This window comes from Dryobates pubescens, chromosome 30, assembly GCF_014839835.1.
Source record: "Dryobates pubescens isolate bDryPub1 chromosome 30, bDryPub1.pri, whole genome shotgun sequence".
Taxonomy (NCBI): Eukaryota; Metazoa; Chordata; class Aves; order Piciformes; family Picidae; genus Dryobates; species Dryobates pubescens.
Window position 1 is genome coordinate 7,656,220 of NC_071641.1, and position 26,229 is coordinate 7,682,448.

Consider the following 26,229-nt stretch of genomic DNA (forward strand, 5'->3'; position numbering starts at 1 on the left):
GCTGCGTAGCAACTACACTGCGAAGTGGTAACAATTCTCAAGTGGGGCAGTAACAAAATCGATTTTTCTCCCCTTCAGCTTGGCAGCTCTCCAGGTGCCTGCTCTGGCACAATGAAGTGTGTAGCTGGGGAGGGAGGGACTTTGGGTTGATGTTGGGGTGGGGGGAGGATGATACAAAGAGGCAGAAGTTTAATCATTGAACCGATCACCCTGGATGGATTTATTTCTGGACTTGATTCCCCGGGAACTCCACTATCTCACCCTGGAGGAAATGCCTCAGCTGAAGTTTCGCTAGCTCCAGCTTCGTGAATAAAGACCTGTCGCTTGGGAGTTACTCACAGCATCTCTGTCACTGCTGGCTCATTCATCTGCTTCAAGAAAATGTTTGCCGTCCACTTGCTAGCTTTCCATTTCACAAAGCTGAAAGAGGATCAAATCAAAAAGGTAAGATTGGATAACTCTTATTTTGAGAATGTGTTACTTGGATACTGTGGGGTCTGCAGTGTGTGATGCAGGCTAGAGAACGGTGTTGCCTACTAAAGCCAAATGGGGTAAGAAGTTTTTGGAACCTAAACCATCTGACCAGTGTGAAAATCGGTCTGGTTAAGCAGTTTTCCTTGCACAGTTCTCTTACAGTAATGGGAGCAAATGGTCTTCAGGAAGGACAGGTGGTGCTCAAACTTTGCTGTCTGGCATAGTTTGGTGTAGTGCAGAGGGCAGAAAGGAAGCTCTTGGTGAATCCCTTTGTGAGTGTAATGTGAAAGATGGGATTTCTGAAGCTGAGTAAGAGTCAGTCACTCGCATCACAGCAGAAGTGGGAAAACTCCTGGGGACTTTGGGTTGAGTCTTTTGTGGCTCAAGAGACAGTTCCAGCTAGTGTTGATGTGGGAGAGGTGCCAATGCCTCTTCTCTTGCCTGTCTAAACCTGGGTGACCACCCTGGCATTTACAGATGTGACCTGTAGTTAAAGTCAGAAAAGCTCAAGATGGCCCAGATCTGAAGCCATCAGGGAGGGAACTGCCTAGTGGTTGCTCTTCCCTCATCTACTTTCGTGGCCATGCTGTAATGGGCTTTTGGCTCTCCATCATAAGACCACACAGGACCTGTAAGTTTCTTGGGTGAGAGGTCCTCTGATTTCTAGCCATGTTCCCTGTGGGTTCTCTGTTCTGGTGTCTTTATTGAATGCTTTGTGGTGGCCATTGCTGCCGGGCTCTGTCCTCTTGTTTTCCAGCCAGCTGGAGGAGGGGCAGCCTGCAGACGTGTGGCAGTGTGGCAGATCCAGGGTCCCAGTGGGCAGAGCTGCCTGCACTGCTGAGCTCACCGGCAAAGCCAGAAACGTGGGGTTTTCTTCTCTGTGCCCTTGCTTGTGGCTTGTTCTTAAGGGGACTTCTTTTACCAGCTCTGCTTTCAGGAGAAGCATTCCAAGAGAATGCTTGGTATCTCAACAGTCACATGTCCCTGACTGTCTCTCAGGTCATAGCCTTTTTATCCCCAGGGTTTAGTACGATCATGAAAGGGTCCCAGTGCCCTGCCCTTGTGTGAGGACCTGATCTAAGATCTCTCATCTAGATAGTGCTACTTCTTTTTACTTTTTGCATACTTGAGTGGAATAACCTCTTCAGTGAAACATCTTGAGTGTAGCTGAGGGATCACTTCCCTGAGGTTAGGAGAGGAGGGGCAGAGGGGTTCTAGCAAAACCATTAAAAAATGAAAGCTTTCTGGGAGGTGCAAACTAGCCCTGCCTGAAGGCAAGAAACCAGTGCTCTTTAGAGTCCTTTTTTAAGAAGCCCTGAGTAGGCAGTATACAACAGGAATGCCTTCTCATCTCCTCCTCCTCAGGCTTATTTGCTCACTGGTGGCAGCAAGAGCCTCTCTGCCATGAGGACAGTGCTGTTTGCATAACTGAGGAAAAATACTTCAAAACAAGGACTGTCCTTGTGCTGTGGTAGGAAGGCAGCAAGACAGAGTTTGGTGTTGCAAGGTCTGGCCATTCCTGTGTTCACAATGTGAATGACACCTGAGCAGGCTCTTGCTCAGGTTGTAAACCAGGCTAGAGAGTCAGGTGGCTTTCCTGGGGTCTGCCTTATCTAGTGTCCTGGACTATCTCCTCTTGTGGTTGTAGCTAAACAGGGTGGGGAAAGCAATTTCTGTGGGGAGCAGGGAACTGCTGCATGTTCTCTGCAAACAGATGTGGTCAGTTTTATTACTGTTTAGGGGCTTTTTTGCACAGGAACTTCTGTCACAAAGTTATTTGGGTCTGTGCATGTGTGCTGTATGTCTCCAGTCATTGTGGCTTATTTTGTGGGTTTTTTCTGGCGTGCCCAACAAGGCAGTGCTGGTGTTTGGGCTGAGATGCTGAATCCTACACAGGCCTCAAAAAAGCCTTGGAGGAAATCAAGTGCTTGTGCAGAGGAGAGCTACAAAGACAGATCTAAATAATGGGCTTTTCAAGGCACAGCTGTGTCCAAAGGCAGCTGCTGCTCTTCGCCAATTGCATCTTGAATGTTCAGACTTTTTCATCTGTGTGTATGTTTTGCTGTTAGGTAAGTGCTAGGCTTACTTTCAGGGTCCTGAGTCTTTCAGGTGGATCATTGCTGACCATCAGCTGTCAGTAGGTAATTAGTTTGCCTCATTAATATAGGTGGCCAGTCCAAATTGCAGAAGGGGCCAATTCATCTACAACCTGCGTTCTCCTCTCTTTAAACAATGCTGCCTTTTAAATCCTGCCTTGTTGCCAGAGGGACTTTTGTGCATGTTCCTCCAGTTCTCCAGACCTCCCTCTGTAACTAGGACTGATGAAAGGGTCAGAGCAGATGAAGCAGCATATTAGTGTAGCCCATGGTACAACAGCTGAGCGTTTCTACTAGCAAAGCGTTGGAAGCCATCTCATCTCTCTCCGCTGCCCACCACTTCTGGCCTTGGGTTGCATGTCATGAGGAGTAGGATGTTTAACACAGATGAGCTTCCAGTGAACATCCAGCTGTCTGGAACACAATTATTGTGCCTGCATCCTGGTTATTCACAGCACCAGTGGAAAAGCATTTGGATGATGGCAGATTCTCCTTTTGCTGCATTAATCCTTTGTTGTACCCAGCTAGTTTCTGGGCCGCCTTATTTGCAGCTGTGCATCCAGCCCTGCAGGTAAATGTCAATCCAAGCAGTGTGTGTGGTCCTGAGGAAGATAACCTGAAATTTTGTCCTAATTAAATAGTACACAAATACTGATGAGCTTTTCTACTAGATTATCTGCTAGTTTATTTCTAGTTTATAAAGTCTCAGTTGCTTTTGGTTCCCTTTATGTTCAACTGGCTTTTATTTTGATGTGTGCTGTGAGTTATAGACCCTTAAGAAATGTTGTTGTTTGAACCAAAACTGTGTTTCAGATGTAATCCTAGAATCACAAGAGAATGGAAGGCAAAGCTGGAGTGAGAAAAAGGCTTTGAGCTCCAGCCTGGCATGCCAACAAAGCTAATTGTCTGTGGAGTGAAGCAGTGGCTGAATAGATGTTTTCAGGTTGTGGCTGACACGCTTGGGCACTGACAGCATTTTCTGGACTTAATTCAGAGAGGTCAAATTCTCACCAGGTCAAGATACTTTGCAGTTCTAGCTCATTATTTGTATAGGATGGTGTGGAAACAGCTTGTCAGGAGTCTCAAACAAGTCTCACGGGCTTATGTATGTTGGCAAGTTGCTGAGCCATCAGAGAAGACGGCTAGCTTTTTGACAGTAATTCACCCAGGCTGCTCTAAATGTTGTCCAAACAAAATTGTCACAAGAGCACCTGTTCTGGTGATGTGCTGGAGCTTGCTTGCATTGGCACGTGTGGGCATTTAGGTGCTGAGGTCAAAAATGAACTGAGTGTGTAGAATCAGAGAGGTGTGGGGGTGTGTGTAGGTGGTTTGCTCACCCTCAGTTTGTTGCATACATGAAAGGGATTCTTTTGTCTCCTTAGGATCAGTTTAACCTCGTGTCCATCATGTCCTACGTGGATGGGAACGAGCATAGTGGTTCTTGTCCAGCCTAAAGCAGGGGTGCTGTTGGAATTGTAGTCAAGGATTTTCAGAGCCTACACGTCAAAGTGCGCTCCTCATGGTTAGGAAGCTGCTGTGAGTGGCTAGGAACTTCCTGTGTGCTCTCTGCTCACGCAGATAAAGGAAGCCTCCCCAGCACGCGTTGGAGAGTCCTTCTGTAGTGTGCCCACCCCAGGCAGCCGCGTGGCTCTCGGGTAACGCCTCTCCTCCTTCCAGGTTGACAGGTACCTGTACCACATGCGCCTCTCCGACGATGCCTTGCTGGACGTGATGGCTCGCTTCCAGGCCGAGATGGTGAAGGGCCTAGGGAGAGACACGAACCCCACGGCCGCAGTCAAAATGCTGCCCACGTTTGTGCGCTCCCTTCCCGACGGCTCCGGTGAGTTCCCCTCCCCGTCGCGGCAGGGAGAGCTGAGGAGTATCTCGGTTTAATTTGGAGTGGACAGAAAAATGCTGTTTGCCCCTCCCCAAAAGGAGTGAAATAAAACCCACTCCACCCCAGAACTGGAAACCCACATGGCTGTATTATTTACAACTCTATACACTATTTACAAATACATGAGACTCCTGGCTTCACATTTCGGACCGTGACCCATGCAACAACGCAGACTTCCACGCCCTCCCAGGCCTCCCACTCTTTCTCCCTACCTTCCCAAGCTTGCCCAAGCAGCTCTGCTACCATGCTAGTTTTATCACCACCAGACCGGAGAGCAGGCCTCCCCCACATCACGAAAGGTACTGCACTGAGAGCTAAGGAGGAAGAAAGCAAGCCAGGAAAAAGGGCCAAATAATCTCTGCACTCCGTAGCAGATACAGGGCTTATGGGATAAAATAACATAGCTTACAATTTCTGGTGGCTCTCTAGTCCCCTGGAGGACTCTTCATCTCTCTGATTCTTAAAGGCATCTAGCCTTAACCCACAACAAGGAGGAGGATGGATTGCTGCTCAAGGACAGCACAGCAAAGGCACTGGGCAGCCAGTGGCCTGGGGATACTGCCCATCTCACCTTGAGAATGCAGGTGTGTATTGCGAAGACAGCAGCCTGGGGGAGTGCTGGCAGAGGGTTCTTTCCCTGCACCAGCTGGATTTTGAGCTGGTGATGCTTGTTTGAGGAAAGGACCTAGTAAGCGCTCCCAAAGCAACTTCTCCGAGCTCCAAATGTGGCTGTAATTCATGCTGGCCTTGCTGTAGGAGCCGTGGCTGGACATGGCAAGGGCAGCCTCTACAGCTCAGACGCTGCAGTGCAGTGTGCTGCAGGTGTGGGGGTGTGGGCAGTGCTTTGGCCTGCTGTTCATGCAGCGGCAGGGTGCTGCAGTGAAACCCCTCAAACTGCAAAAGCACAGCAACGTTGTCTTCTCAGAGCTGTGCCCCCTTCATGGTTTCTAACAGTAGACTCTGCATTGTTTTATTGCTCCCAGAAGTGACCTCCTCCTGCCCCTCCTTGCCTTCTGCACTGGGAGAATCTGCTTCTGGGTGAGGCTCTACCAGAAAACAGTCTGCTCTGTTTCTGTGGCTGCATCCTTGTTTCCAGTTATCCCTGAGACACGCAGTGGTGTCTTCTGGGAGGATGTGAGGTGGGATCTAACACCCCAGCTTGTTTGGAGAAGTATGCACATCCAAAACAGCTCTCCTGGCTCACCTGGTTCCTGGCAGTGTAGGCTGACAGGAAATTACATTTTCCCCAGGCTTAACCAAGTCTGTTAATTTTTTGTCTGGCCTTGGTCAGGACTCAGTGGGTAATAGCTGTGCCAAAAACCTAAGAGAACTGTTTGCTTTGTGTCTCATTTCCACAGGACTTTATTCCTTTGGCAAGTAATTTTCCTACAAGTAAATGAGGAACAATGGCTTTAATGGCAAAAAGGGAACATTCTGGGGCTAGTCCACTGAAATGAAGGATGTCTGAGCGAAATTACATACAATCCTCTCAACTGCCTGGCTGGAACTGGGCTCTCTTCCTAATAGAATAGAATAGAATAAACTAGGTTGGAAGAGCCCTTCAAGATCATCGTGTCCAACCTATCATCCAACACCATCTAATCAACTAAACCATGCAACCAAGCACCCTATCAAGTCTCTTCCTGAACACCTCCAGTGATGGTGACTCCACCATCTCCTCTGGCAGCACATTCCAATGGGCAATCACTCTCTCTGTATAAAACTTCCTCCTAACCTCCAGCCTAAACCTTCCCTGGTGCACCCTGAGACTGTGTCCTCTTGTTTTGGTACTGGTTGCCTGGGAGAAGAGACCAACCTCTGCCTGTCTACAACCCCCCTTAAGGTAGTTGTAGAGAGCAATAGGGTCACCCCTGAGTTTCCTCTTCTCCAGGCTAAGCAGCCCCAGCTCCCTCAGTCTCTCCTCATAGGGCTTGTGTTCCAATCCCCTCACCAACTTTGTTGCCCTTCTCTGGACATGCTCCAGCAAGTCAACATCCTTCCTAAACTGAGGAGCCCAGAACTGGACACAGGACTCGAGGTGTGGCCTAACCAGTGCAGTGTACAGGGGCAGAATGACCTCCCTGCTCCTGCTGGCCATACTGCTACCTTCATCAAAGAAAAAGAAACGTTAGCTTAACACTTCTTATCTTGGTGACTGTCTCTGGTCCTGAGGTCTTACAGGGCACTGACCCTGTCCTGAAAGAGCAGGGGGCCTCTGAGGTCAGGAGACTTGCAAAACTGCATATAGTGTCATCACTGTTGCAAGACTTCATGTTCCTCAAGGTCAGCTTTGGACCATGCTCTCATGGCTTGTGTGGCCTTTCCACTGGGTCAAGGGCATGCTGCAGGGTCAAGCTGGGCTACGTTTCATGGACACACTGCCTATTTTAAGCATCACATTGATTTCTCTGTTTTTGCTCTCTTGCAAAGTTCTTGTTGGTTATTTTGTTTCCAAATTCCCTGCTGGCTTCAACACCCCAAACTTGGCTGGATTTCCCCCATTTGCAATAGCCACCAACTTGGAGGTTTTTCGGTGGCCTTGGTGTTGCTACTTTTAAAATGACCCCCATGGAGCAGCGTCAGTTTTCAATGGTCTGATAATGGCGCAGCTTACTGAGTAACCCCATTTGTCTCCTTACCTTTGTGATATCTGACCATGGTATCACAGGTGGAATTTCCTGCTTCCTTCCCCTTCAGGGCCAGAGATTTGATAAAATTCAGTCAGGTGCTTGGACTGTGGAACAAAGATCACATGAGGCCGCACGCATGCCACTGCGTTTTTCTTTTGGGAAGGGCCTTCTCCTCTGCTTAGGCTAGATAATTGTTTTATTGCAGCAGGGAGGCCAAGCTGTCCTCCCTCAGGTCTCCTGCTAGAGAAGAATGTGTTTGAGCTAAGCTGACTGAAAACAAATATGGGCACTGCTTTACAGAATCACCTGAAGGCATTTGGAAATGTATTGGTTGGCTTTGGGTGATGAATTAGTCTTGTCCTGCTTGAAAGCTGACTTCTGCAGCAAGTCTTAACAGGTGACTGCAAATCCTGCATGCTTTTCTGGATGTAGGTAATGCTCTCCCATTTGCCTACCTTTCAGGTGTATGATTTTGCAGTCCCTGTGTGCTCTGGTTGGCTTTGATGTTATTTTGTGCCCCTCCTGCTGAGAAGCTTATCCCTCTGCAGCTTGAAAACATGAAGCAGGGTGGGCACAACCAGACTGCCATATACAAATGAAATTAGCTGCCTCATAGCAGCTAACAGGAGGGACCTGATTCCCTTGCTTGGGCTGGCCAGCTCAGCCTTCCTGATGATGCTTCCAGGCCCAGAGGACCTGCTATGATGGTACAGCAGAGCCTGTGGCCGTGGTGAGGCAGAGTGCATGGGCCGTGGCCTTCAGCAAGGCATCTGGGCCACACTTCTCAGCCATCACCCATGACTGTTGCCCACTTGTCTTGCAGAGAAGGGTGAATTCCTTGCTGTTGACTTGGGTGGCTCCCAATTTCGTGCCCATCAAGTGAAGGTGTTCGATGATGGGAAGCAGAGCAGCCAGCTGGAGAGCAAGTTTTACCCCACACCCAAGGAGGTCATAGAGGGGAGCGGAGCTGAGGTAGGGCACACAGCATCTCTTGTGGTGGTACTATGCTTGAGAACATGTCTGCCAGACATGGCCTGACTCTGTCCTCTCCTTTCTCCTGCAGCTATTTGATTATGTTGTTGACTGTCTGGCAGACTTCATGGAGACCAAAAACCTGAAGCATAAGAAATTACCTCTTGGCTTTACATTTTCTTTTCCATGCAAACAAACCAAACTGGAAGAGGTGAGATGCAAAAAGAAATGCTATTGGCAGCCCCAGTTCCTTGCAGAACCTGGAGAAGCTCTTGTATGGGAGTGTTACCCTATGGCCTTTTTGTGGGCTCCTGTTTACATAGTTCTCTCAAGAAGGCTTGGATGACTATTAACATGTGACTAGACTTCAAACACTGATTTCTGATCTGAAGACAGCATATTCTTTAAGCTAAAGCTCTTCCTTCACTTGATGAGTACCCAGTTCCATGGGAACCATGTTCCCCTGTAAATAAGACTGTTAGACTCTAAAAGACATACTTCTGTGTCCTGAAGCATCTTTCTTTGTGTTGTTTTTGGGTTTTTTATCACCTTTATTCAGTTTCTTTTTTACACTTCATTCTAGATGGGAAAGAACTGTAGCTGAGCTGGTTGAGAGGCTGCATGGGGGAACAAATGGCTGATGGCCATTAATTTGTGGCTTCCTATTCTAGCCTCTCTTTCATTTTTAGGGATCTGGGCTTTGAGTCCCTGTCCTGCAACTTCTTTGTGCTTAATGGTATTAGCTTGTGATGAGCATCAGTAAAGCCACACCACATGCTTTAAACAAAGCACAAGGAGAAGCATTTGTACATTTGGGACTTTGTTGCTGTACCTGTTTAGCTGTCTGCCCTGACAGACACCCCGAGGTGAGATGTTCTGCTGTGACTTATTTTAGCTCTCAGGGGGGCTTCTCCATAGACTTTGGCTTTGACTGTCTTTGTGGCAGGTATGTGTGTTGAAGTGGGAGACTTTTGGTCACTGGGCTGTTACTTTGCAGGGGTTTCTTCTTGGCTGGACGAAGCACTTCAAGGTCCGAGGAGTTCAGGACACAGATGTGGTCAACTCTCTGCGCAAGGCCCTCAAGAAGCATAAGGCAAGTTTTGTACCTGCAGAAGGTGAGCCTGAGTGGTCTCAGCTTGTCCTCCTTGTCAGATCAGCTCTTGGTGTGTGAGTTGTTTTTCTGGAATTTGCCAAGCATCCTTCAAGGACAGCCAGTAATAAATGTCCAACCTGGCTGTACATCTGCTAGAGCTGCCTCTCCCTCACTGCTGAAGCCATGAAAGGGGATGTGCAGCTGCAACTCAGGATGCCTTTGGTCAAACAGTGCTGGCAACTGCACGCTGATCACCTGGGCTGGCTGTAACAGTGGACCAGCATGGTCCCACTCTGAGCTAAAGGAAGTCTGTTGTGAACCTGTTTGGTAAGAAGTGGATGCACACTGTGTTTTGTAGCCTGGCTTGTGGTGGGTGAAGGTTGGGAGGAGGAAGCTATCGTCTCAGATTGGCACACCTAACAGGGATGGTCTGTCCACTTTAGTCTGTGGGACAGAGTGGCTGATTGTCATTTTTAAGGTCAGCAGTAAGACATGATTGAATCTACTCTTCAGCTTTGAATGCCAGTATGTTTCAGTATTTTGGTAATCCTTGTTTTTTGTGTCTGGTGCTCTTGGTAACACCCCTTAAGAAATACAAAGCATCTTTCCATACCTTGACATCTTTGTATTAAAGAGGAAATTTTTCTGTATTCTCACATGGTGATAATGCAGCCTTGATTTTGGCTCACAGAATGTGATCCTCTAGTCTAACCCCACTGCCAGAGCAGGATCCTGTAGGGCAGGTCACACAGGAATGTGTCCAGGCAGTTTTTCAATGTCTCCATTGAAAAAGGAGGCTCTACAACCTCCCTGGGCAGCCTGTTCCAGTGTTTTGTCTCTCTCACAGTGAAAAAGTTTTTCCCTGTGTTCACATGGAACTTCTTCTGCTCCAGCTTGCACCAGTTGCCCCTTGTCCTATCATTGGACATTCACTTCTTTCTCTGTGTCAGTCTTGCTGTAGCTAGCAGGAACAAAGGATCTGAGGCTCTCTGCATGAAGCCTGGCCCCCTGCAAGTGTTCACATCTGAGTTACAGCAGCCCTTTGATAACTTTGATTTTATGTTATCAAGAGACCTCAGTATGAAAGGAAAACTGCATAGCTTTGATGGAAAGGTTTTTCTCTGGAGTGTTAGGTTGGTGTATGGCCTCCTGAGGAGTGGCTGCATTTCTCCATGTGTTTTCTGTCCCATGTGGTGGGACCTGCACAGGCAGCAGGACATGATCAGATCGTACATACAGCCTATGCTGGGGTGGTTCAGTGTAGAGAAGACAAGACGCTGGAAGGACCTTTTGACTGCTTTCCCTGAAGGGATCCTACGGGGTGCTGGAGAGGGACTTCTCATAATGATGTCTAGTGACAGGACAAGGGGGAATAGTCTGAAGCTGAGGCAGAGTAGGTTCAGACTGGATCTTAGGAAGAAGTTCTTCAGTACAAGGATGGTGAGACTCTGGAATAGGTTGCCCAGGGATATTGTGGATGCCCTCCTCTGTGGGAGTGTTCAAGGCCAAGCTGGATGAGGCCTTGAGCAGCTGAGTCTAGTTGAGAGATGTCCCTACCCATGGCAGGGAGGTTGGAGTGGATGATCTCTGAGGTCCCTTGCAGCCTAAGCCATTCTATGACCTGATCCTGCAGCCCACAAGATACATGTGTATCACGAAATCCAAACTATTAACATGCTGCTTTTCTGGAAAACAAATGTTGTATTGGGCAGATCCTGACTGGCCAAGCACTTGGGAATTGAGGGATGTTTGGTGCAGGGTTGTGGGGATGGCGTTGTAAACGGAAGTAGTGTGTCTTCCAACTGAAGAGCGTTCCTGAAGCAGGCTTTCCAAGGAGTATGTCTGCCTGCTGCTTTAGCACACAGCAGGCTTTCTAAGCTTTATTTGTTCTGCTCATCACCCATCTTTATGCTATTAGGACATAGACCTTGAAGTCTTGGCTCTGGTCAATGACACTGTGGGAACCATGATGACTTGTGGCTATGATGATCCACGCTGTGAAGTTGGGCTCATAATTGGTAATTTTATCTGTTTACTTAAGTTGTGGTCTTGATTCCCTCCCCTCCCCTCCCCCCCCCCCAATATTTAATCCTAACAAATTTGGAGTAAAAAGGAGTGTCCCAGTGCAAGACAGGGCAGGAAGAAAATGGGAAAAAAACAATGGTCAGATTTTCAAGCCTGGCTGCCTTCTGTGGAGCAGCTGGTTTTATGCTGATCACATTGCCATCAAATACCACAGTCCCCATTTTGTCTGGGCTCAGTTGTGACCAGCATACTAAACTTTCCTGCTGACTGTATAGAAAAATGACCATTTGTCTGTTCAGAGGAAGCTGAATTCCTCTCACGTCTGGTAGTTAGGATCAGCCACACTTCCTACAGCGTCGCTACTCCGTGCACCGTGGAGGCTTTTTTAAGGCACACAGAAGTAAATTTGAGAAAGAAAAATGTTTTTAAACGAGTCAAGCCATAGATTAATTTCCAAACTTCTTTCACTCACTGTGGAATGATTAGTTAACAAGTGCAAGTGGCTTAATAGTGTCATCCTCTACCACTAGGTCGTGTATTTGTTTTCTTCCCAAGACAATACATTGACTTGTTCCCCAGCACGTGGACTTAAACCAGAGCAAAGAGGTAACTTGTCTACACTGTCTCCAATGCTTGCAGGGACTGGCACCAATGCATGCTACATGGAGGACATGAGGCACATCGACCTGGTGGAAGGTGATGAAGGGAGGATGTGCATCAACACGGAGTGGGGTGCCTTTGGTGACGACGGCGCTTTGGATGACCTCCGCACAGAGTTTGATCAGGAGCTCGATCTTGGATCTCTCAATCCTGGAAAGCAATTGTAAGCAATTCCCTGGCTGATTTGCCTTGTTCTCTCTGTGTATCTGTGTCTGTGTTCTCTGGGTGTATCTCCAGCCTGTACCAGGACTCCCTTTGGAACAGGAATTGGGTTAAGTGAGCACGAGTTGACTTCTTCTTGGGCCTGTCCTATCCAGACCTTTCTCTTCTGGGAAGGGTGGGTACCTTTGACACGTTCCTGCCTCACAGGGCAAGGGATTGCTGCTGCAGTTAAAAATAGGTGGTTACTCTGGTGTGATGCTGTGGAGGGGTCAAGAGAGGAAGAAGATAAACAAAGGGCATATTTAAAGCCTGTTAGATGAACACTGCTTCTACTAGCTCAGCTACCTGCAATTCTTTTGAAGATTCTCTTTTAATCACTCACTTATTTTGAGGGACTGTTTCTGGGTCCCAGGAACTCAAAATGGCTACAACTTAGCTTCCAAGCCCCAGCTGTACATGCTTAAATGGGATCAACCTGCATAGGAACATAAGATGCTCATACTTGAACTTTTCATAGCTCTGGCTAGCTGGTGACCATCCTTCCTGTGCCCCATTCCAGGTTCGAGAAGATGATCAGCAGCCTCCATCTGGGGGAACTTGTAAGACTCATTCTCCTAAAAATGACCAAGGAAGGTCTGCTCTTCAATGGGAAGGTGTCAACAGCTCTGCTCACCAAGGGCAAGATTGAAATGAAACATATCTGTGCAATGGAAAAGTAAGAACCTGCAATATGTCATTTGAGGGTGGCTGTTAGCCTTTCAGAAGCACAGCGATGATAATAAATGTTTAATTATCATCTGTCAGTACTGGGAACCATCCTGAACTGTTCAACCTGATTTTGCTTTTGCCTAGGAGATAAGTTGAGCTTTCTGTAAGCAGCAATTGGTGGGAGATAAAATTTTAGCTGAGTGCCTCAGTAGCAACTGTGTTGTTAAAATGCAGGCTCTTTAAATGACCTCTTTGGAGACCTGGGCACCTGAGGTAACTGTCGCAGTTTTCAGCTTCTGTGATGTGGGAATACTGGGGTTGTGGACATGTAGGACAGACTCTGGATCAGCTGATGGATGCTTACATGGAAAACTGACAGATTGTGGTGTTTTGAAGAGGAATCCTGGTCCTTACTGTTACTCCAGGAATAATTTTCTTTGCTGTCTTGAGGGGAGCTGTACATCTATTCCTGTGCTCTCCTTCTGTGGACAAAAGGTGAGGGAATGGACTGAAGCTTGAGGAGGGCAGATTTAGATTGGATATTAGAAAGAAATTCTTTACAGTGAAAGTGGTGGTTGCCCAGGGAGGTTGTGAATGCCCCCTCCCTGGAGGTGTTCAAGGTCAGGTTGGATGAGGCCTTTAGCAACCTGGTCTAGTGGAAGGTGTCCCTACCCATGACAGTGGGACTGGAACTAGATGATCTCTAAGGTCACTTCCAACCCAAACCATCCTAGGATTCCTGGCTGGCTAATTGGCATGTCTCAAAGAACTGAACTCCAGGAAGCAGTCTCTTAGAAATCTGGTCTCTCCCTTGGGCCCTTTTTAGAATACTGTGGGAAGGAAGTAATTGGTTTACAGGAACCAGTTAGGATAGGTTGTGCCCTGGTCTCCTCTCATTTCTTTTGAGGCCAACGTGCAATTATTGATTTATGTGTGGCCTTAATATCCTTGCATTAGATGATGTATTCTTTTGGTTTTGGGGTAGGTATAAGGAAGGCCTGGGCAACACAAAGGAGATCCTTACAGAGCTGAACCTGTTTCCCACTGAAGAGGACTGCATTGCCGTTCAGCACGTCTGCACCATCGTCTCCTTCCGCTCGGCCAACCTCTGTGCTGCCGCCCTGGCAGCCATACTGACCCGGCTGAGAGAGAACAAAAAGCTGCTAAGGATGCGAACCACTGTGGGGATTGATGGAGGGCTCTATAAAACCCACCCCCAGTAAGTAGCTACAGAAGACCTGGTAATTGCTGGCCACATGCTGATGTTGCAGAGAGTCTCTGTCTGCACGGGTATGTGTGGCTTTTCAGGGAACTGCTGGTTTTGCTGCAGGGCTGGGGTGAGGTCTGGTGGAGCGCAGAGGATCAGACCAGCTTAGTTATTACAAAGGTGTCTTAGGACAGCACAGATCCAGGCCTTCCCCTGCACACAACGTCATTGTGGGAAAGGTGAGGAGGGCTGTGCAGACCACCTCAGCTCCTGATGAATGTGCCTTTGGAACTAGATAGCTCCAGGTTCTGGAAACTTCATCCTGGACCTGCTTTTCTTTTTTTCTCCTTTCTTTTCCCTCCTGTCCCTACCTAACATCTGATAACTGAAAAATATTGAAAGATCAGATTTACATTCTCCAGGAAGTCAATTTTTTTATGCTCCTTATCCTGCAACTAAATATTTCAAGCCAAATGCAGGCAAGTAGGAGGTGATAAAAGACCACCTCTCACAGGAGAACACTGAAAGAGGGAAGAGTGATGGCCAAGGTTTGCTGAACCTCCCCATGGGCAGCTAATAGGACACTTGGCTGCATTTGACACCATCTGTACCACTGCTCACAGGGTTTGTCTTAGGAGCTTTAGAACTTGGGGCGGGAACAACATGAGGTAATGGTGTCTAGGAAAGAGATTCCTCAAATGAGTGCCAGGCCTCCAGGCAGATGTAATTCACAGTGGAATTTTACTTTGCCTGCACACTGCACCATGCCACACACCCTGTTTTGTACCTATGCTTTCCCAAACTGGAAACTTTCTCACAGGTTTCTCCCAAACTGTATGGTCATCTGATTCCAGATGGAGACTCTTACCCTCTGTTTGTGATTGTGACTCTCCACTCTTGCCTGGCTTTTCTCCAGTGTCCCTCTCCCTTGGCACTGGCCAAGAGGTACCTTCATGTTCCTGTAAGCCTACAGCTGCTGCAGAACAGCCATAAATCAGGATCCTTGTAGCCATCCCCTAGATGAGTTGTTAGCCTTGCGCTCCTCTTGGCTGCGCTGTGGGATGCGTGCATGTGAAGCGACCCATAAGAAACTCCTTGGTTCCTGCAGGTATGCTAAACGTCTGCACAAGGTGGTGAGAAGGCTGGTGCCAAACTGTGACGTTCGCTTCATCCTCTCGGAGAGCGGCAGTGGGAAGGGGGCTGCCATGGTCACGGCGGTGGGGTACAGGCTGGCCGCTCAACGCAAGCGGATCGATGCCGCTCTGGCGCCGTTCCTGCTGTCCCTGGACACCCTCAGGGAAGTGAAGAACAAAATGAGGACTGAGCTGGAATATGGGCTAAAGAGAGAGACACAAGCCAGTGCCTCAGTGAAGATGTTACCCACATATGTCTGCGGGACGCCAGATGGAACAGGTGAAGTCATGCCCCTCAGTTCAGGAAGGACCTCGGGGAACTGCTTGAACGAGTCCAGCGCAGAGCCACAAAGATGATGAAGGGAGTGGAATATCTCCCTTATGAGGGGAGATAGAGGGAGCTGGGGCTCTTTAGCTTGGAGAAGAGGAGCCTGAGGGGTGACCTCATTAATGTTTGTAAATATGTAAAGGGTGAGTGCCAAGAGGATGGAGCCCGGCTGTGCTTGGTGATGCCCAGTGACAGGACAAGGGGCAGTGGGTAGAAGTTGAGGCATACAACTTCCGTGCAAACATGAGGAAAATTTTTTTGCCCTATGAGGGTGACAACACTGGAACAGGCTGCCCAGGAGGGTTGTGGAGTCTCCCTCTGGAGATACTCAAAACCCACCTGGGTGTGTTCCTGTGTGATCTGGTATAGGTGATCCTGTTCTGGCACCAGGGTTGGACTGGATGATCTTTTGAGGTCCCTTCCAGCCCCTAACATTCTGTGATTTCCTGATCACCTGGAGGTGGTTCAGGAAAGTTGCTTGTCTGTTTTTCAGGGGCAACTTGCCAGTTAATTTGGTGATATATGTTGGCAAATTGGTTCTTCCTGCAGTATTACCTGGCTGCTCCTTCAGCTCCATGCTAGCATGCTGATGGGATGAATTCCATAGGGAGTAGTGTGCTGGCACTGGCACAGAGGAAGTTTCTTGGGGACATGTGGTAGAGTATGCCATTCTGACTGACAAATGTGCAAGAAGCAGCAACTAAATACCTTTCTTCTCTTACAGAGAAAGGAAAGTTCCTTGCCCTCGACCTTGGTGGGACAAATTTCAGGGTTCTGCTGGTCAAAATCAGAAGTGGGAGAAGATCAGTGCGAATGTATAACAAAATCTTTGCCATTCCTTTGGAGATCATGCAAGGGACAGGGGAAGAGGTAACCTCCACTGAATGTTTAACTGACCCAACCAAGGCCCATTGCATGGGATCCCTGTGAGATTTAAATGCTTTTTCTTTCCTTCCAGCTCTTTGACCATATTGTCCAGTGCATAGCAGATTTTCTGGAGTATATGGGGCTTAAAGGTGCTCGACTGCCACTGGGCTTCACCTTCTCCTTCCCATGCAGGCAAGCCAGCATTGACAAGGTAAGAACTGCAGCACAGAATGGATCAAATGGCAGCTGTGCATCTGCTTGGTAAATGATATAATTTTGGGGTGAGGGAACTTCTTGGTTTGGATCTCCAAATATCTTTTTCAAGCAAAAAGATCTTCTAAATGTTTTCTTCTAAGTAGGCCTTTACAAGGTTGAGAAGATGTGTGTGTGTGTGTATACACATATATGCTGAGGAGCTTTTTAGGATGTTGGGTAGTGATAGGACTAAGGGGAATAGAGCAAAACTAGAAATGGGTAGATTCAGATTGGATGTTAGGAAGAAGTTCTTCCCCATGAGGGTGGTGAGACACTGGAACGGGTTGCTCAGGGAGGTGGTGGAAGCCTCATCCCTGGAGGTTTTTAAGGCCAGGCTGAATGTGGCTGTGAGCAACCTGCTCTAGTGTGGGGTGTCCCTGCCCATGGCAGAGGGGGTTGGATAATCCATGAGGTTCCTTCCAATCCTGACAATTCTATGATATGTGTGCATATTAGCCTTTGGAGGGAATATTTCACCTGGTTTGTAGGGGTTTTATTACTCTACTATGCAAATTGTTTCATCAGAAAGTTGTCAACCTATATGCTTATGATAGGTAGAACTTTTGCCTCTTGTATCTGATAAGAGGTGGATGTTACTTGCCTTTATTCTATAAAGATTAAGCCCTTATCCATAGCACAGTGACTACATATTTTTAATAGCCCAGGAGTGTCTTATGCTGCCTTAACTCTTCAATGAGAAGAGATAACAGATGCCACCTCCTACTTGCTCAGCTGCAGTCCCAGGGTGTTTTCCTGACTGCACAGCTCTGACTGTGTTCACTTCTGCACTACTTTAGTTTCTTTTTATTGTCAGTGGGCAGAACTGAGCTTGCTTGTTCAGAAAAGGTTGGCTTTTTGATAGAGATCATTTCTTCATCTTTGCAGATCTGATGTAATTAAAAAATAGAATGAAAAAAATAGCAATCTCAAGTATTCTGATGCCTTTCCAAAGAGGGGAAGACTCTGCTGCTTAGTTCTAGTAAAATCTATGGGATACTGGGCAACTAAGAGGCTGCTTTTTATTTCAATTGGATGTTTTTGTGTCCTGGTGGGTTTCACAACAGCTTCTACGTGAGGAAACTAGCTTGCTCTCTCTCAGCTTTCAGATCACAGTTGAGAGTATAGCAATAGGACTTGGCTGTTGGTGGGGAGACCACTCAATGTGCTTTTCAAACCTACAGCACAGTATTTGGGTTTTGACAAACGAGGAGGAAACAAATTCCACAGCAGTGGTGGCAAACTCTGCACTAGACACTCACAGTAACCTGTCCAATGACATGCATAATTAAAACCAAAGCACCACCTAAAAGGGGAGGTGAGACAAGAAAAGACTGGTGGTGCTTGAAATGTAGTTTTTTTCTCTGTCTTCACCTCTGATTTTTGTCCTCTTCCATTTCAGGGAACACTTGTGGGGTGGACAAAAGGTTTCAAGGCAACAGACTGTGAGGGGGAAGATGTTGTTGATATGCTGAGAGAGGCCATCAAGAGAAGAAATGTGAGCGGTTCTTTTCTGCTCTGTTTGGTGTATTTAATGCGCCCTCCTTCCTCCTCTGGGACCCTGCTACTGATTGTGACTTGTGTTTTAGGAGTTTGACTTGGACATTGTAGCAGTGGTGAACGACACCGTTGGGACAATGATGACGTGTGGATATGAGGATCCCAACTGTGAGATTGGCCTTATTGCAGGTACCGTGGCGCTGAAGTGAGCACCCTTAGAAGAGAGCAAGTATGCAGCTGCTGGGCTCCACAACCTACTCTGGCATTTGTAAAACACCATCTTTTATTTGAGCCTTGATATATGGTTTCACTTGGGGTTCTTGGCAAATTGGTGTTGCCTTCAACAGAGGACACCATAACACCTGCAGCAGACACCATCCTGCATCTGTTGGACTTCTTGTCATATCTCTAATGGCACCTAACAAGTGCATGCACAGCAAAAGCGTCTGAGAATGGCAGAACGTGAATCCTAGTTTTGACAAGTGTATTGATATTTGCTGTCACAGCCAGGTCACAGGCCAGGCCACACCTCAATGAATTCTTTTGGAGCTTTCTAGATGATTCCCCCAGCAGGTACCCCCAAGCTTTCAGCCACCCTAAGCATATGTAAGATTTGAAGCCTCACTTGAAGATTAGATTCTTCTGTCTGGCTAAGTGCACCAGCTATCTCTTCTTGTTCGGAGAGCAACTCCTGATATTAGTTAATGCAACCCAAGTGATGAGGCCCTGTTCACCAAATCATTTCAGACTTGGTATCTGCTTGACTGGCTGCTAGGCTCTGGCCAGTGTTTGCTTTCAGGAGCAGGCTGTCATGCAAGGTTATTTGTGGTGCATTGCAACCAGACTGGCAGCAGTGATGGATCAGCACCTGCCACTGAGTGCCAAAGCAATTTCCAACCTGTAACAGGGCATCTTCAATTCCTCTGTTCTGGGAACTTCCTGTGCAGGACCCATTTTACTTGGTAATGCTCTGCTGTGCTAGATTAAAGCAGCCTTAGCATTACTGGCTAGCACTTGCTTCTGTCAGAAATGGAGAGATCTTTGACACATGTGTTATATGGAATAGATCTTTTAAGATGATCACTGCATTCATCTTCCCTGTGGTTCAGCTGCTGCTTCACTGTTCTGGCTGAAGCCTTGCAATTTATTTCCTTCTAGGAACTGGCAGCAATGTGTGCTACATGGAAGACATGAAAAACATAGAAATAGTGGAAGGAAATGAAGGAAAAATGTGCATTAACACTGAATGGGGAGGATTTGGTGACAACGGCTGCATCGACAACATCAGAACAAAATACGATAAAGAAGTAGATGAAGGTTCACTAAACCCAGGGAAACAGAGGTAAATATGATGGTCCTGGTGCTAGGAGCCTGATCAGGGCAGTCTTTGAGACAGAATCACAGAATGTTAGGGGCTGGAAGGGACCTCGAAAGATCATGCAGTCCAACCCCGCTGCTAGAGCAGATCACACAGGAACACATCCAGGCAGGTTTTGAATATCTCTGGAGAGGAAGACTCCACAACCTCCCTGGGCAGCCTGTTCCAGTGCTCTGTCACCCTCACAGTGAAAAGGTTTTTTTTCTCATGTTGACATGGAACTTCCTCTGCCTCAGCTTCCACCCCCTGCCCCTTGTCCTGTCATTGGGCATCACCGAGATGCCCTGGCTGCTTTCTAAAACGTGCTTTATGAGTGACTAATCAGGAAGGGAGTTTTAATATTCCAGCTCTTGTGTTGCACTGTAAGTAATGCAGATGCCCAGAAAGAATACATTGTTTCTGTGACCACAGCATTGTTCTCCCCTTAGGGCCATTACCAAACACTGCAGCTCTTAAGATTTCCCTGCACAGTGCAGGCTTTGCTGTGTTCCTCCTCTTGGGAGTGTTTTCTCAAAGGTAAAATACAGTTTGTGCAAAAGGATGAACTGAACTTGACCATTCACTTTGTTTGGAAAAGGCAGCATTGATTACACATGACTCACTGATAAATGCATGAGGGGGACAAGGAAATGTTTTGCCTCAGCGTGAGCTCTGGCTTTGACACTGTGTTCTGTTTGATATTGCAAGGTTTCATTCTAGCCCTGTTACTTGTTAACATCAGGAAATAATCTTGTTTGCACTCGGAGTCACAGCAACAGATTTTTGATGACTGCAAGGTGGAGTTCAATGGCTATTGCCCTGCAAGCTTTTCCTGGGTTTTTGAGAATAGAATAGAATTAACCAGGTTGGAAAAGACCTTTGAGATCATCAAGTCCAACCTATCACCCAACACCATCTAATCAGCTAAACCATGGCACCAAGCACCCCATCCAGTCTCCTCCTAAACTCCGCCAGTGATGGAGGCTCCACCACCTCCCTGGGCAGCACATTCCAATGGCCAATCACTCTTTCTATGAGGAACTACTTCCTAACATCCAGCCTAAACCTCCCCTGGCACAGCTTGAGACTGTGTCCTCTTGTTCTGTAGCTGGCCTCCTGGGAGAAGAGACCAACCCCCACCTGGCTACAACCTCCCTTCAGGTAGTTGTAGAGAGCAAGAAGGTCTCCTCTGAGCCTTCTCCTCTCCAGGCTAAGCAACCCCAGCTCCCTCAGCCTCTCCTCACAGGGCTGTGCTCCAAACCCCTCCCCAGCTTTGTTGCCCTTCTCTGGACACCTTCCAGCAAGTCAACATCTTTCCTAACCTGAGGGGCTCAAAACTGGACACAGGACTCAAGGTGTGGCCTAACCAGTGCTGAGTCCAGGGGCACAATGACTTCACTGCTCCTGCTGGCCACACTATTCTTGATGCAGGCCAGGATGCCATTGGCTTTCTTGGCTACCTGGGCACACTGCTGGCTCATGTTCAGCCAGCTATCAATCAGCACCCCCAGGTCCTTTTCTGCCTGGCTGCTCTCCAGCCACTCTGACCCCAGCCTGTAGCACTGCATGGGGTTGTTGTGGCCAGTGTGTAGAACCTGGCACTTAGATGTGTTCAATCTCATGCCCTTGGACTCTGCCCATCTGTCCAGCCTGTCAAGGTCCCTCTGCAGAGCTCTTCTACCCTCTAACAGATCAACTCCTGCCCCCAGCTTGGTGTCATCTGCAAACTTACTGCTGATGGACTCAATGCCCTCATCCAGATCATCGATAAAGATGTTAAAGAGCATGGGGCCCAGCACTGATCCCTAGGGGACACCACTGGTGCCTGGCTGCCAGCTGGATGTGGCACCATTCACCACCACTCTCTGGGCTTGGCCATCCAGCCAGTTCCTAACCCAGCACAGAGTGCTGCTGTCCAAGCCATGGGCTGACAGCTTGGCCGGGAGTTTGCTGTGGAGGAGACTACATCCACAGTTGATAGAACTTCTACTATGTATGCATTTAACACTTCTCTCTTTAAAATCATGGGCTTTCTCTTTAATATATTTTTTTTTTCTTTTATAACAGGTATGAAAAAATGACCAGTGGGATGTACCTGGGTGAAATAGTGAGGCAGATCTTGATTGACCTAACCAAACAGGGACTGCTGTTCAGAGGACAGATTTCGGAGTCGCTCAGGAAAAGAGGCATATTTGAAACAAAATTCCTGTCTCAGATCGAGAGGTAAAGTTGTTAGATTTTACTTGGTTTCAATCCTTTAGGGCTTCTGGAATCTCTAGAAAATAATCTTCATAGTATCATAGTATCAGTCAGGGTTGGAAGGGACCACAAGGATCAGCTAGTTCCAACCCCCCTGCCATGGGCAGGGACACCCCACACTAGATCAGGCTGGCCAGAGCCTCATCCAGCCTGGGCTTAAACACCTCCAGGGACAGGGCCCCAACCACCTCCCTGGACAACCCATTCCAGGGCTTCACCACTCTCATGGGGAAGAGCTTCCTCCTCACTGCCAGCCTGAATCTCCCCACCTCCAGCTTCATTCCATTCCCCCTAGTCCTATCACTGCCTGAGATCCTGAGCAGTCCCTCCCCAGCCTTCTTGTAGCCCCCTTCAGATACTGGAAGGCCACAATTAGGTCACCTCGGAGCCTTCTCTTCTCCAGACTGAACAGCCCCAACTCCTTCAGTCTGTCCTCACAGGAGAGGTGCTCCAGCAAGTGTGTGGAGCCCTTTCCTCCAAGAAGTCCATTCCAGTTTTCTTCTTCTTTCTTTCTTGATGTATGACTACTCCATGAGTATGTGGCTACCTCTACGTATCTGCACATGATTGCAGTGTTCTTCCAGGCTATCTGGAAATTCTTTCTACTGGTGAAAACCTTGGAAGGTAGTGTCTCAGCCTTGAGATCAAAAAATATCATGCTTAGGTGGCTGATCTGGCTCAGCTCCCTCATGACTTTGGGAGTTAGGTGAATAACTACTGTTTGTGCCTTTGGAAACACAGTCTAGCATAACAAAGGGCATGCCAGCAGCAAGATTTCAATCTGAATGCAGACCAAAATTTGCCTTAAAACAATTGGAGAGTGTTAAAGTTGAAATGGTCCCATTTCCTTTGAATTATGGCTGTGTCTCAGCTGAAGCTTCCCCTCATGCCTCGCTGCTGCATGTGCTTCCCTTCGTGCAGTGACCGGCTCGCCCTCCTCCAAGTGCGCCTGATTCTGCAGCAGCTTGGCCTGGACAGCACGTGTGAAGACAGCATCATTGTGAAAGAGGTGTGTGGAGCTGTTTCAAGAAGAGCTGCTCAGCTCTGTGGGGCAGGACTGGCAGCTATTGTGGAGAAGAAGAGAGAAAACCAAGGTGTGGAGCGCCTGCAAATCACTGTTGGAGTAGATGGAACTCTCTACAAGCTGCATCCACAGTGAGTACCTTGGTGCCACTTCCCTTTGCTTGTTTGCTCATTTCCACTGTGATAACACACTGAGCTGTACCAGCTCTCTGTCAAGATGGTAATAAATGAGAGAGGGGATAATGATCTAACATATTTCCCTGCATCCTGACATTTCTCTTGCCTAATCAAAAGATCCAAAATTGCCAAGTCAAGTCCAGTTAGCACTGGGAGGCTCTTTTCTCTAGGGTTTTGGGTGAACCTGCTCTTACAGTATTTATTTTCCAATGTTTGAGGGGATTTTTGCAGTAACTGGGTGGCCCAGGTGGAAAGCTGTGTTGAATTTTTGGAGCTGGGTCAGTATTTTGTGAGCCAGGCATGGAAGTAGATGCATTAGCTTTTTGGGTTGAGAGAAGAGAGTTTCCTCTATGATCTCTGAAGGCAAGGGGAGTGTCTGGCATCATGCTGAGCAAAGCTGAAGTGGAGAAACAGAAATTAAAATCTGGCTGTGTACAGAAATTTGTCCCTTTCATGAATAGCATGAAAAACAGAGAGCCTGTGGAGAGCCAGTGGAACATGCTGGCTTACGTTGTGGTTCCTTGCTAATAGGTAAATACAAAGATCTTAGACCAGAAAGCAGCTGCTAAGATGTTCTGTTCTTCTCTCCCTTTCCTTCCAGTTTCTCTAGGGTCCTGCAGGAAACAGTGAAGCAACTGGCACCTCAGTGTGATGTGACTTTCATGCTTTCTGAAGATGGAAGTGGGAAGGGAGCTGCCCTCATTACTGCAGTAGCAAAAAGGTTGCATAATGTCGGACAGAAGTGAACACGAGAGGTCAAGTCATTGCAGCACTGCCAGGCGTGTGCACTAGAGAGTTGCTGAGCGATGATTCCAGGTAGCTTGGCTAGACACCAGTACACAGGTACCTGCTTTCAGGGAGCAGCTGGTTTTTTGACCAACCAGAATTGTGGATTTTTGTTCTTTGTTAACTGGGTTGAGGTGTTTCTGCTCCGCACTGGCATTGTGTCTTGGCGTGCTTCAGCCTGCTCAGTTCTGTACTTCCTGCAATGCATCTGTAATGCACATGGGAGAGTGAAAACGAAGCAAAATAAACCCCAAACCTGTCTTTTTTCACAATGGTTCAATTAAGCTACTGCACTACAAGTTTATCACCAGTTTCTTAGGATTTGTGTGTGTGTTTTAGTTTTGTCTTGGCCTGGCTCCAGGAATGTTGAGCTCCTGATGTTGCACCTATCTAGTGGACATATTTCTTCAGTGCTTCAAAGGTTATACAATAAATCTGCAGGCAAAATAAAAAGTAATGGACTTTGATCAGTGATGCTTCCCCCTCTGCTACGTTGGTTGCAAGTGTGTTGTGATGTAAAACTCCCCTGAGCGCAGCAGGCACGTTTAATAGCTGAATGTAAAGGGCAAAAATGTGATTCCACAAAATAACCAGTTTGTGTCAAAAACACATTTAGAGCATTTGTGTGCACTTAAACCTCAGTCCAGGCTGGGTGGATTCTGGCTGTGACTGATTCTTGTGAAGCTGGGGGGGTGAGAGAGAATGTAGAAGCTGCTACAGGGTCTGCTATGTTTGGGTCAGGGCTACATAGAGAGTATCAAGTCTGTCCTTGGGCCACCAAAATAGCTGGGAGAAAAAAAATACAAAGAAAAATCACCTGAATTTCTGAATTTCTCCTCTGTTTCCCTCCTTATCTCCTTGACTGTTCATGAGAGGATGGTTTCCATTTTGTGCAGAGGAGTTTATCCTTGTTTTGTTTTCTGTTGTGTGCTGCTCTGCCTATCTGTAGTCTGTTGTAAATAAATCTGTGGTGCTGTGTGCCATTGCTTCTCTGTCTAGTGCCTCCTCTGAGCTGTGGGAAGAACATGCAGGCAAGTGGGAGCTGTCTCTAAACCAGTCTATAACAATACTCAGCAGCAGAGCTGGCTTGTGGGTAGAGCACGTGCCCTTGTGTGACAAATATCCCTCAACTGATTTCATAGAATGGTAGAAGGGTTTGGGTTGGAAAGGATCTCCAAAGGTCACCTAGTCCAACCTTGCTGCAGTGAGCAGGGACATCCTCAACTGGATCGGGTTGCTCAGAGCCTTGTTGAGCCTCACCTTGAATAGCTCCAGGGATGGGGCCTCAACTACCTCCCTGAGCAACCTGTTCCAGTGTTCCCCCATCCTCATGGCAAAGAACTTGTTCCTAACATCCAATCGAAATCTGCTCTTCTCTAATTTCAAACTATTGTCCCTCATCCTGTCACTGCAGGCCTTTGTAAACAGTCCCTCTGCAGCCTTCTTGTAGGTCTCCTCCAGGTACTGGAAGGCTGCTATTAGGTTTCCCCAGAGCCTTCTCTTCTTCAGGCTGAGCAACCCCAGTCCCTTACCCTGTCCTTGTAGCAGAGATGCTCCAGCCCTCTGATCATTTTTGTGGCTCTCCTCTGGACCCTCTCCATCAGGTCCATGTCCTTCCTGTGTTGAGGGCTCCAGAGCTGGACACAGTACTCTAGGTGAAGCCACAAATCTGCAAACTGCTATTCTCTGTTTGCCAATATTTCTGTATCTCCTTTAATCTTCTTGGGTATTTGCTTCCTTTCAGGCTGGCAGCAGAAAGTGGGGCCAAGAAATGTGCTTTAAGCACATGCACTGCCACGCAGAGAATGGTGAGACACTGGAACATATTGCCCAGGGAGGTGGTAGAAGCCCATGCCTGGAGGTTTTTAAGGCTAGGCTGAACGTGGCTGTGGGCAACTTGGTCTAGTGTGAGGAGTCCCTGCCTGTGGCAGGGGGGTTGGAACTAGATGATCCTTGAGGTCCCTTCCAACCCTAACAATTCTCTGAATAATCTGCAGCAAGGCTGGCAGGTTCAAATTGAGCAATGGCAAAATCAAAACCTCAAGCTACAGACCTTTCTTCTTTTGTGGTTTTGCAAAGAAAGGTTTCAACAGCTCTGTGTCTGTGTTGGAGTCACCAAACAGGTAAAACAGAGGACTTGGAAATAGATTTTGCTTCTGAAGGAATTCCTCACAGTGTCGAGCTCACTACGCTGAGCAGCTGGGAAAAGACAACCTGTGAACTTGTGTTATGTGTGATGTTTTCCTCCTTTTGTCAAGAAACTTCATGTTTTACTTTTTCTTTCTATTTCAGACTCTACAGAGCTACAGAAACCAAAGCTTGGGGGAGGGGGCAGAGTTATTTGGAACAGATGTTTTTCTCGTGATGATAGCCAGGTTAAATTTGGGTATAGAAATAAAACCCGTCAGGTCTTGGGGCTAGGTTGGGCCTAGAGTAGCCTAGGATAGCTCTTCTGCATTGGCTGTTTCTCCCCTTCAGCACTCTGAAATGTTGTGCCACCTATGTATTCTGGGTCCTTTTTGGGAAGTGGATTTTGCTGACCTGCCAAAGTGCCTCTGTGGATGAAGCCTGTCCCTGTACACCTGGATTGAGGTGATGTGGACTTGCCCCAGGATGGCCCTCG

The 26,229-nt window shown here is 47.6% G+C and overlaps 1 protein-coding gene across 1 annotated transcript; it reads left to right on the forward strand.

Annotated features, from left to right (window-relative positions):
* Positions 1-24,300, forward strand: LOC104298689 (hexokinase HKDC1). The gene is made up of 18 exons (XM_009898780.2): positions 1-444; positions 4,248-4,410; positions 7,921-8,069; positions 8,161-8,280; positions 9,067-9,162; positions 11,081-11,180; positions 11,827-12,010; positions 12,569-12,724; positions 13,703-13,936; positions 15,033-15,337; positions 16,110-16,255; positions 16,344-16,463; positions 17,907-18,002; positions 18,094-18,193; positions 19,163-19,346; positions 21,429-21,584; positions 22,542-22,775; positions 23,422-24,300. The coding sequence occupies exons 1-18, from the start codon at positions 382-384 to the stop codon at positions 23,564-23,566; spliced, it is 2,751 nt and encodes a 916-aa protein (XP_009897082.1). The 5' UTR covers positions 1-381; the 3' UTR covers positions 23,567-24,300.
* Positions 24,301-26,229: the final 1,929 nt, after the last annotated feature.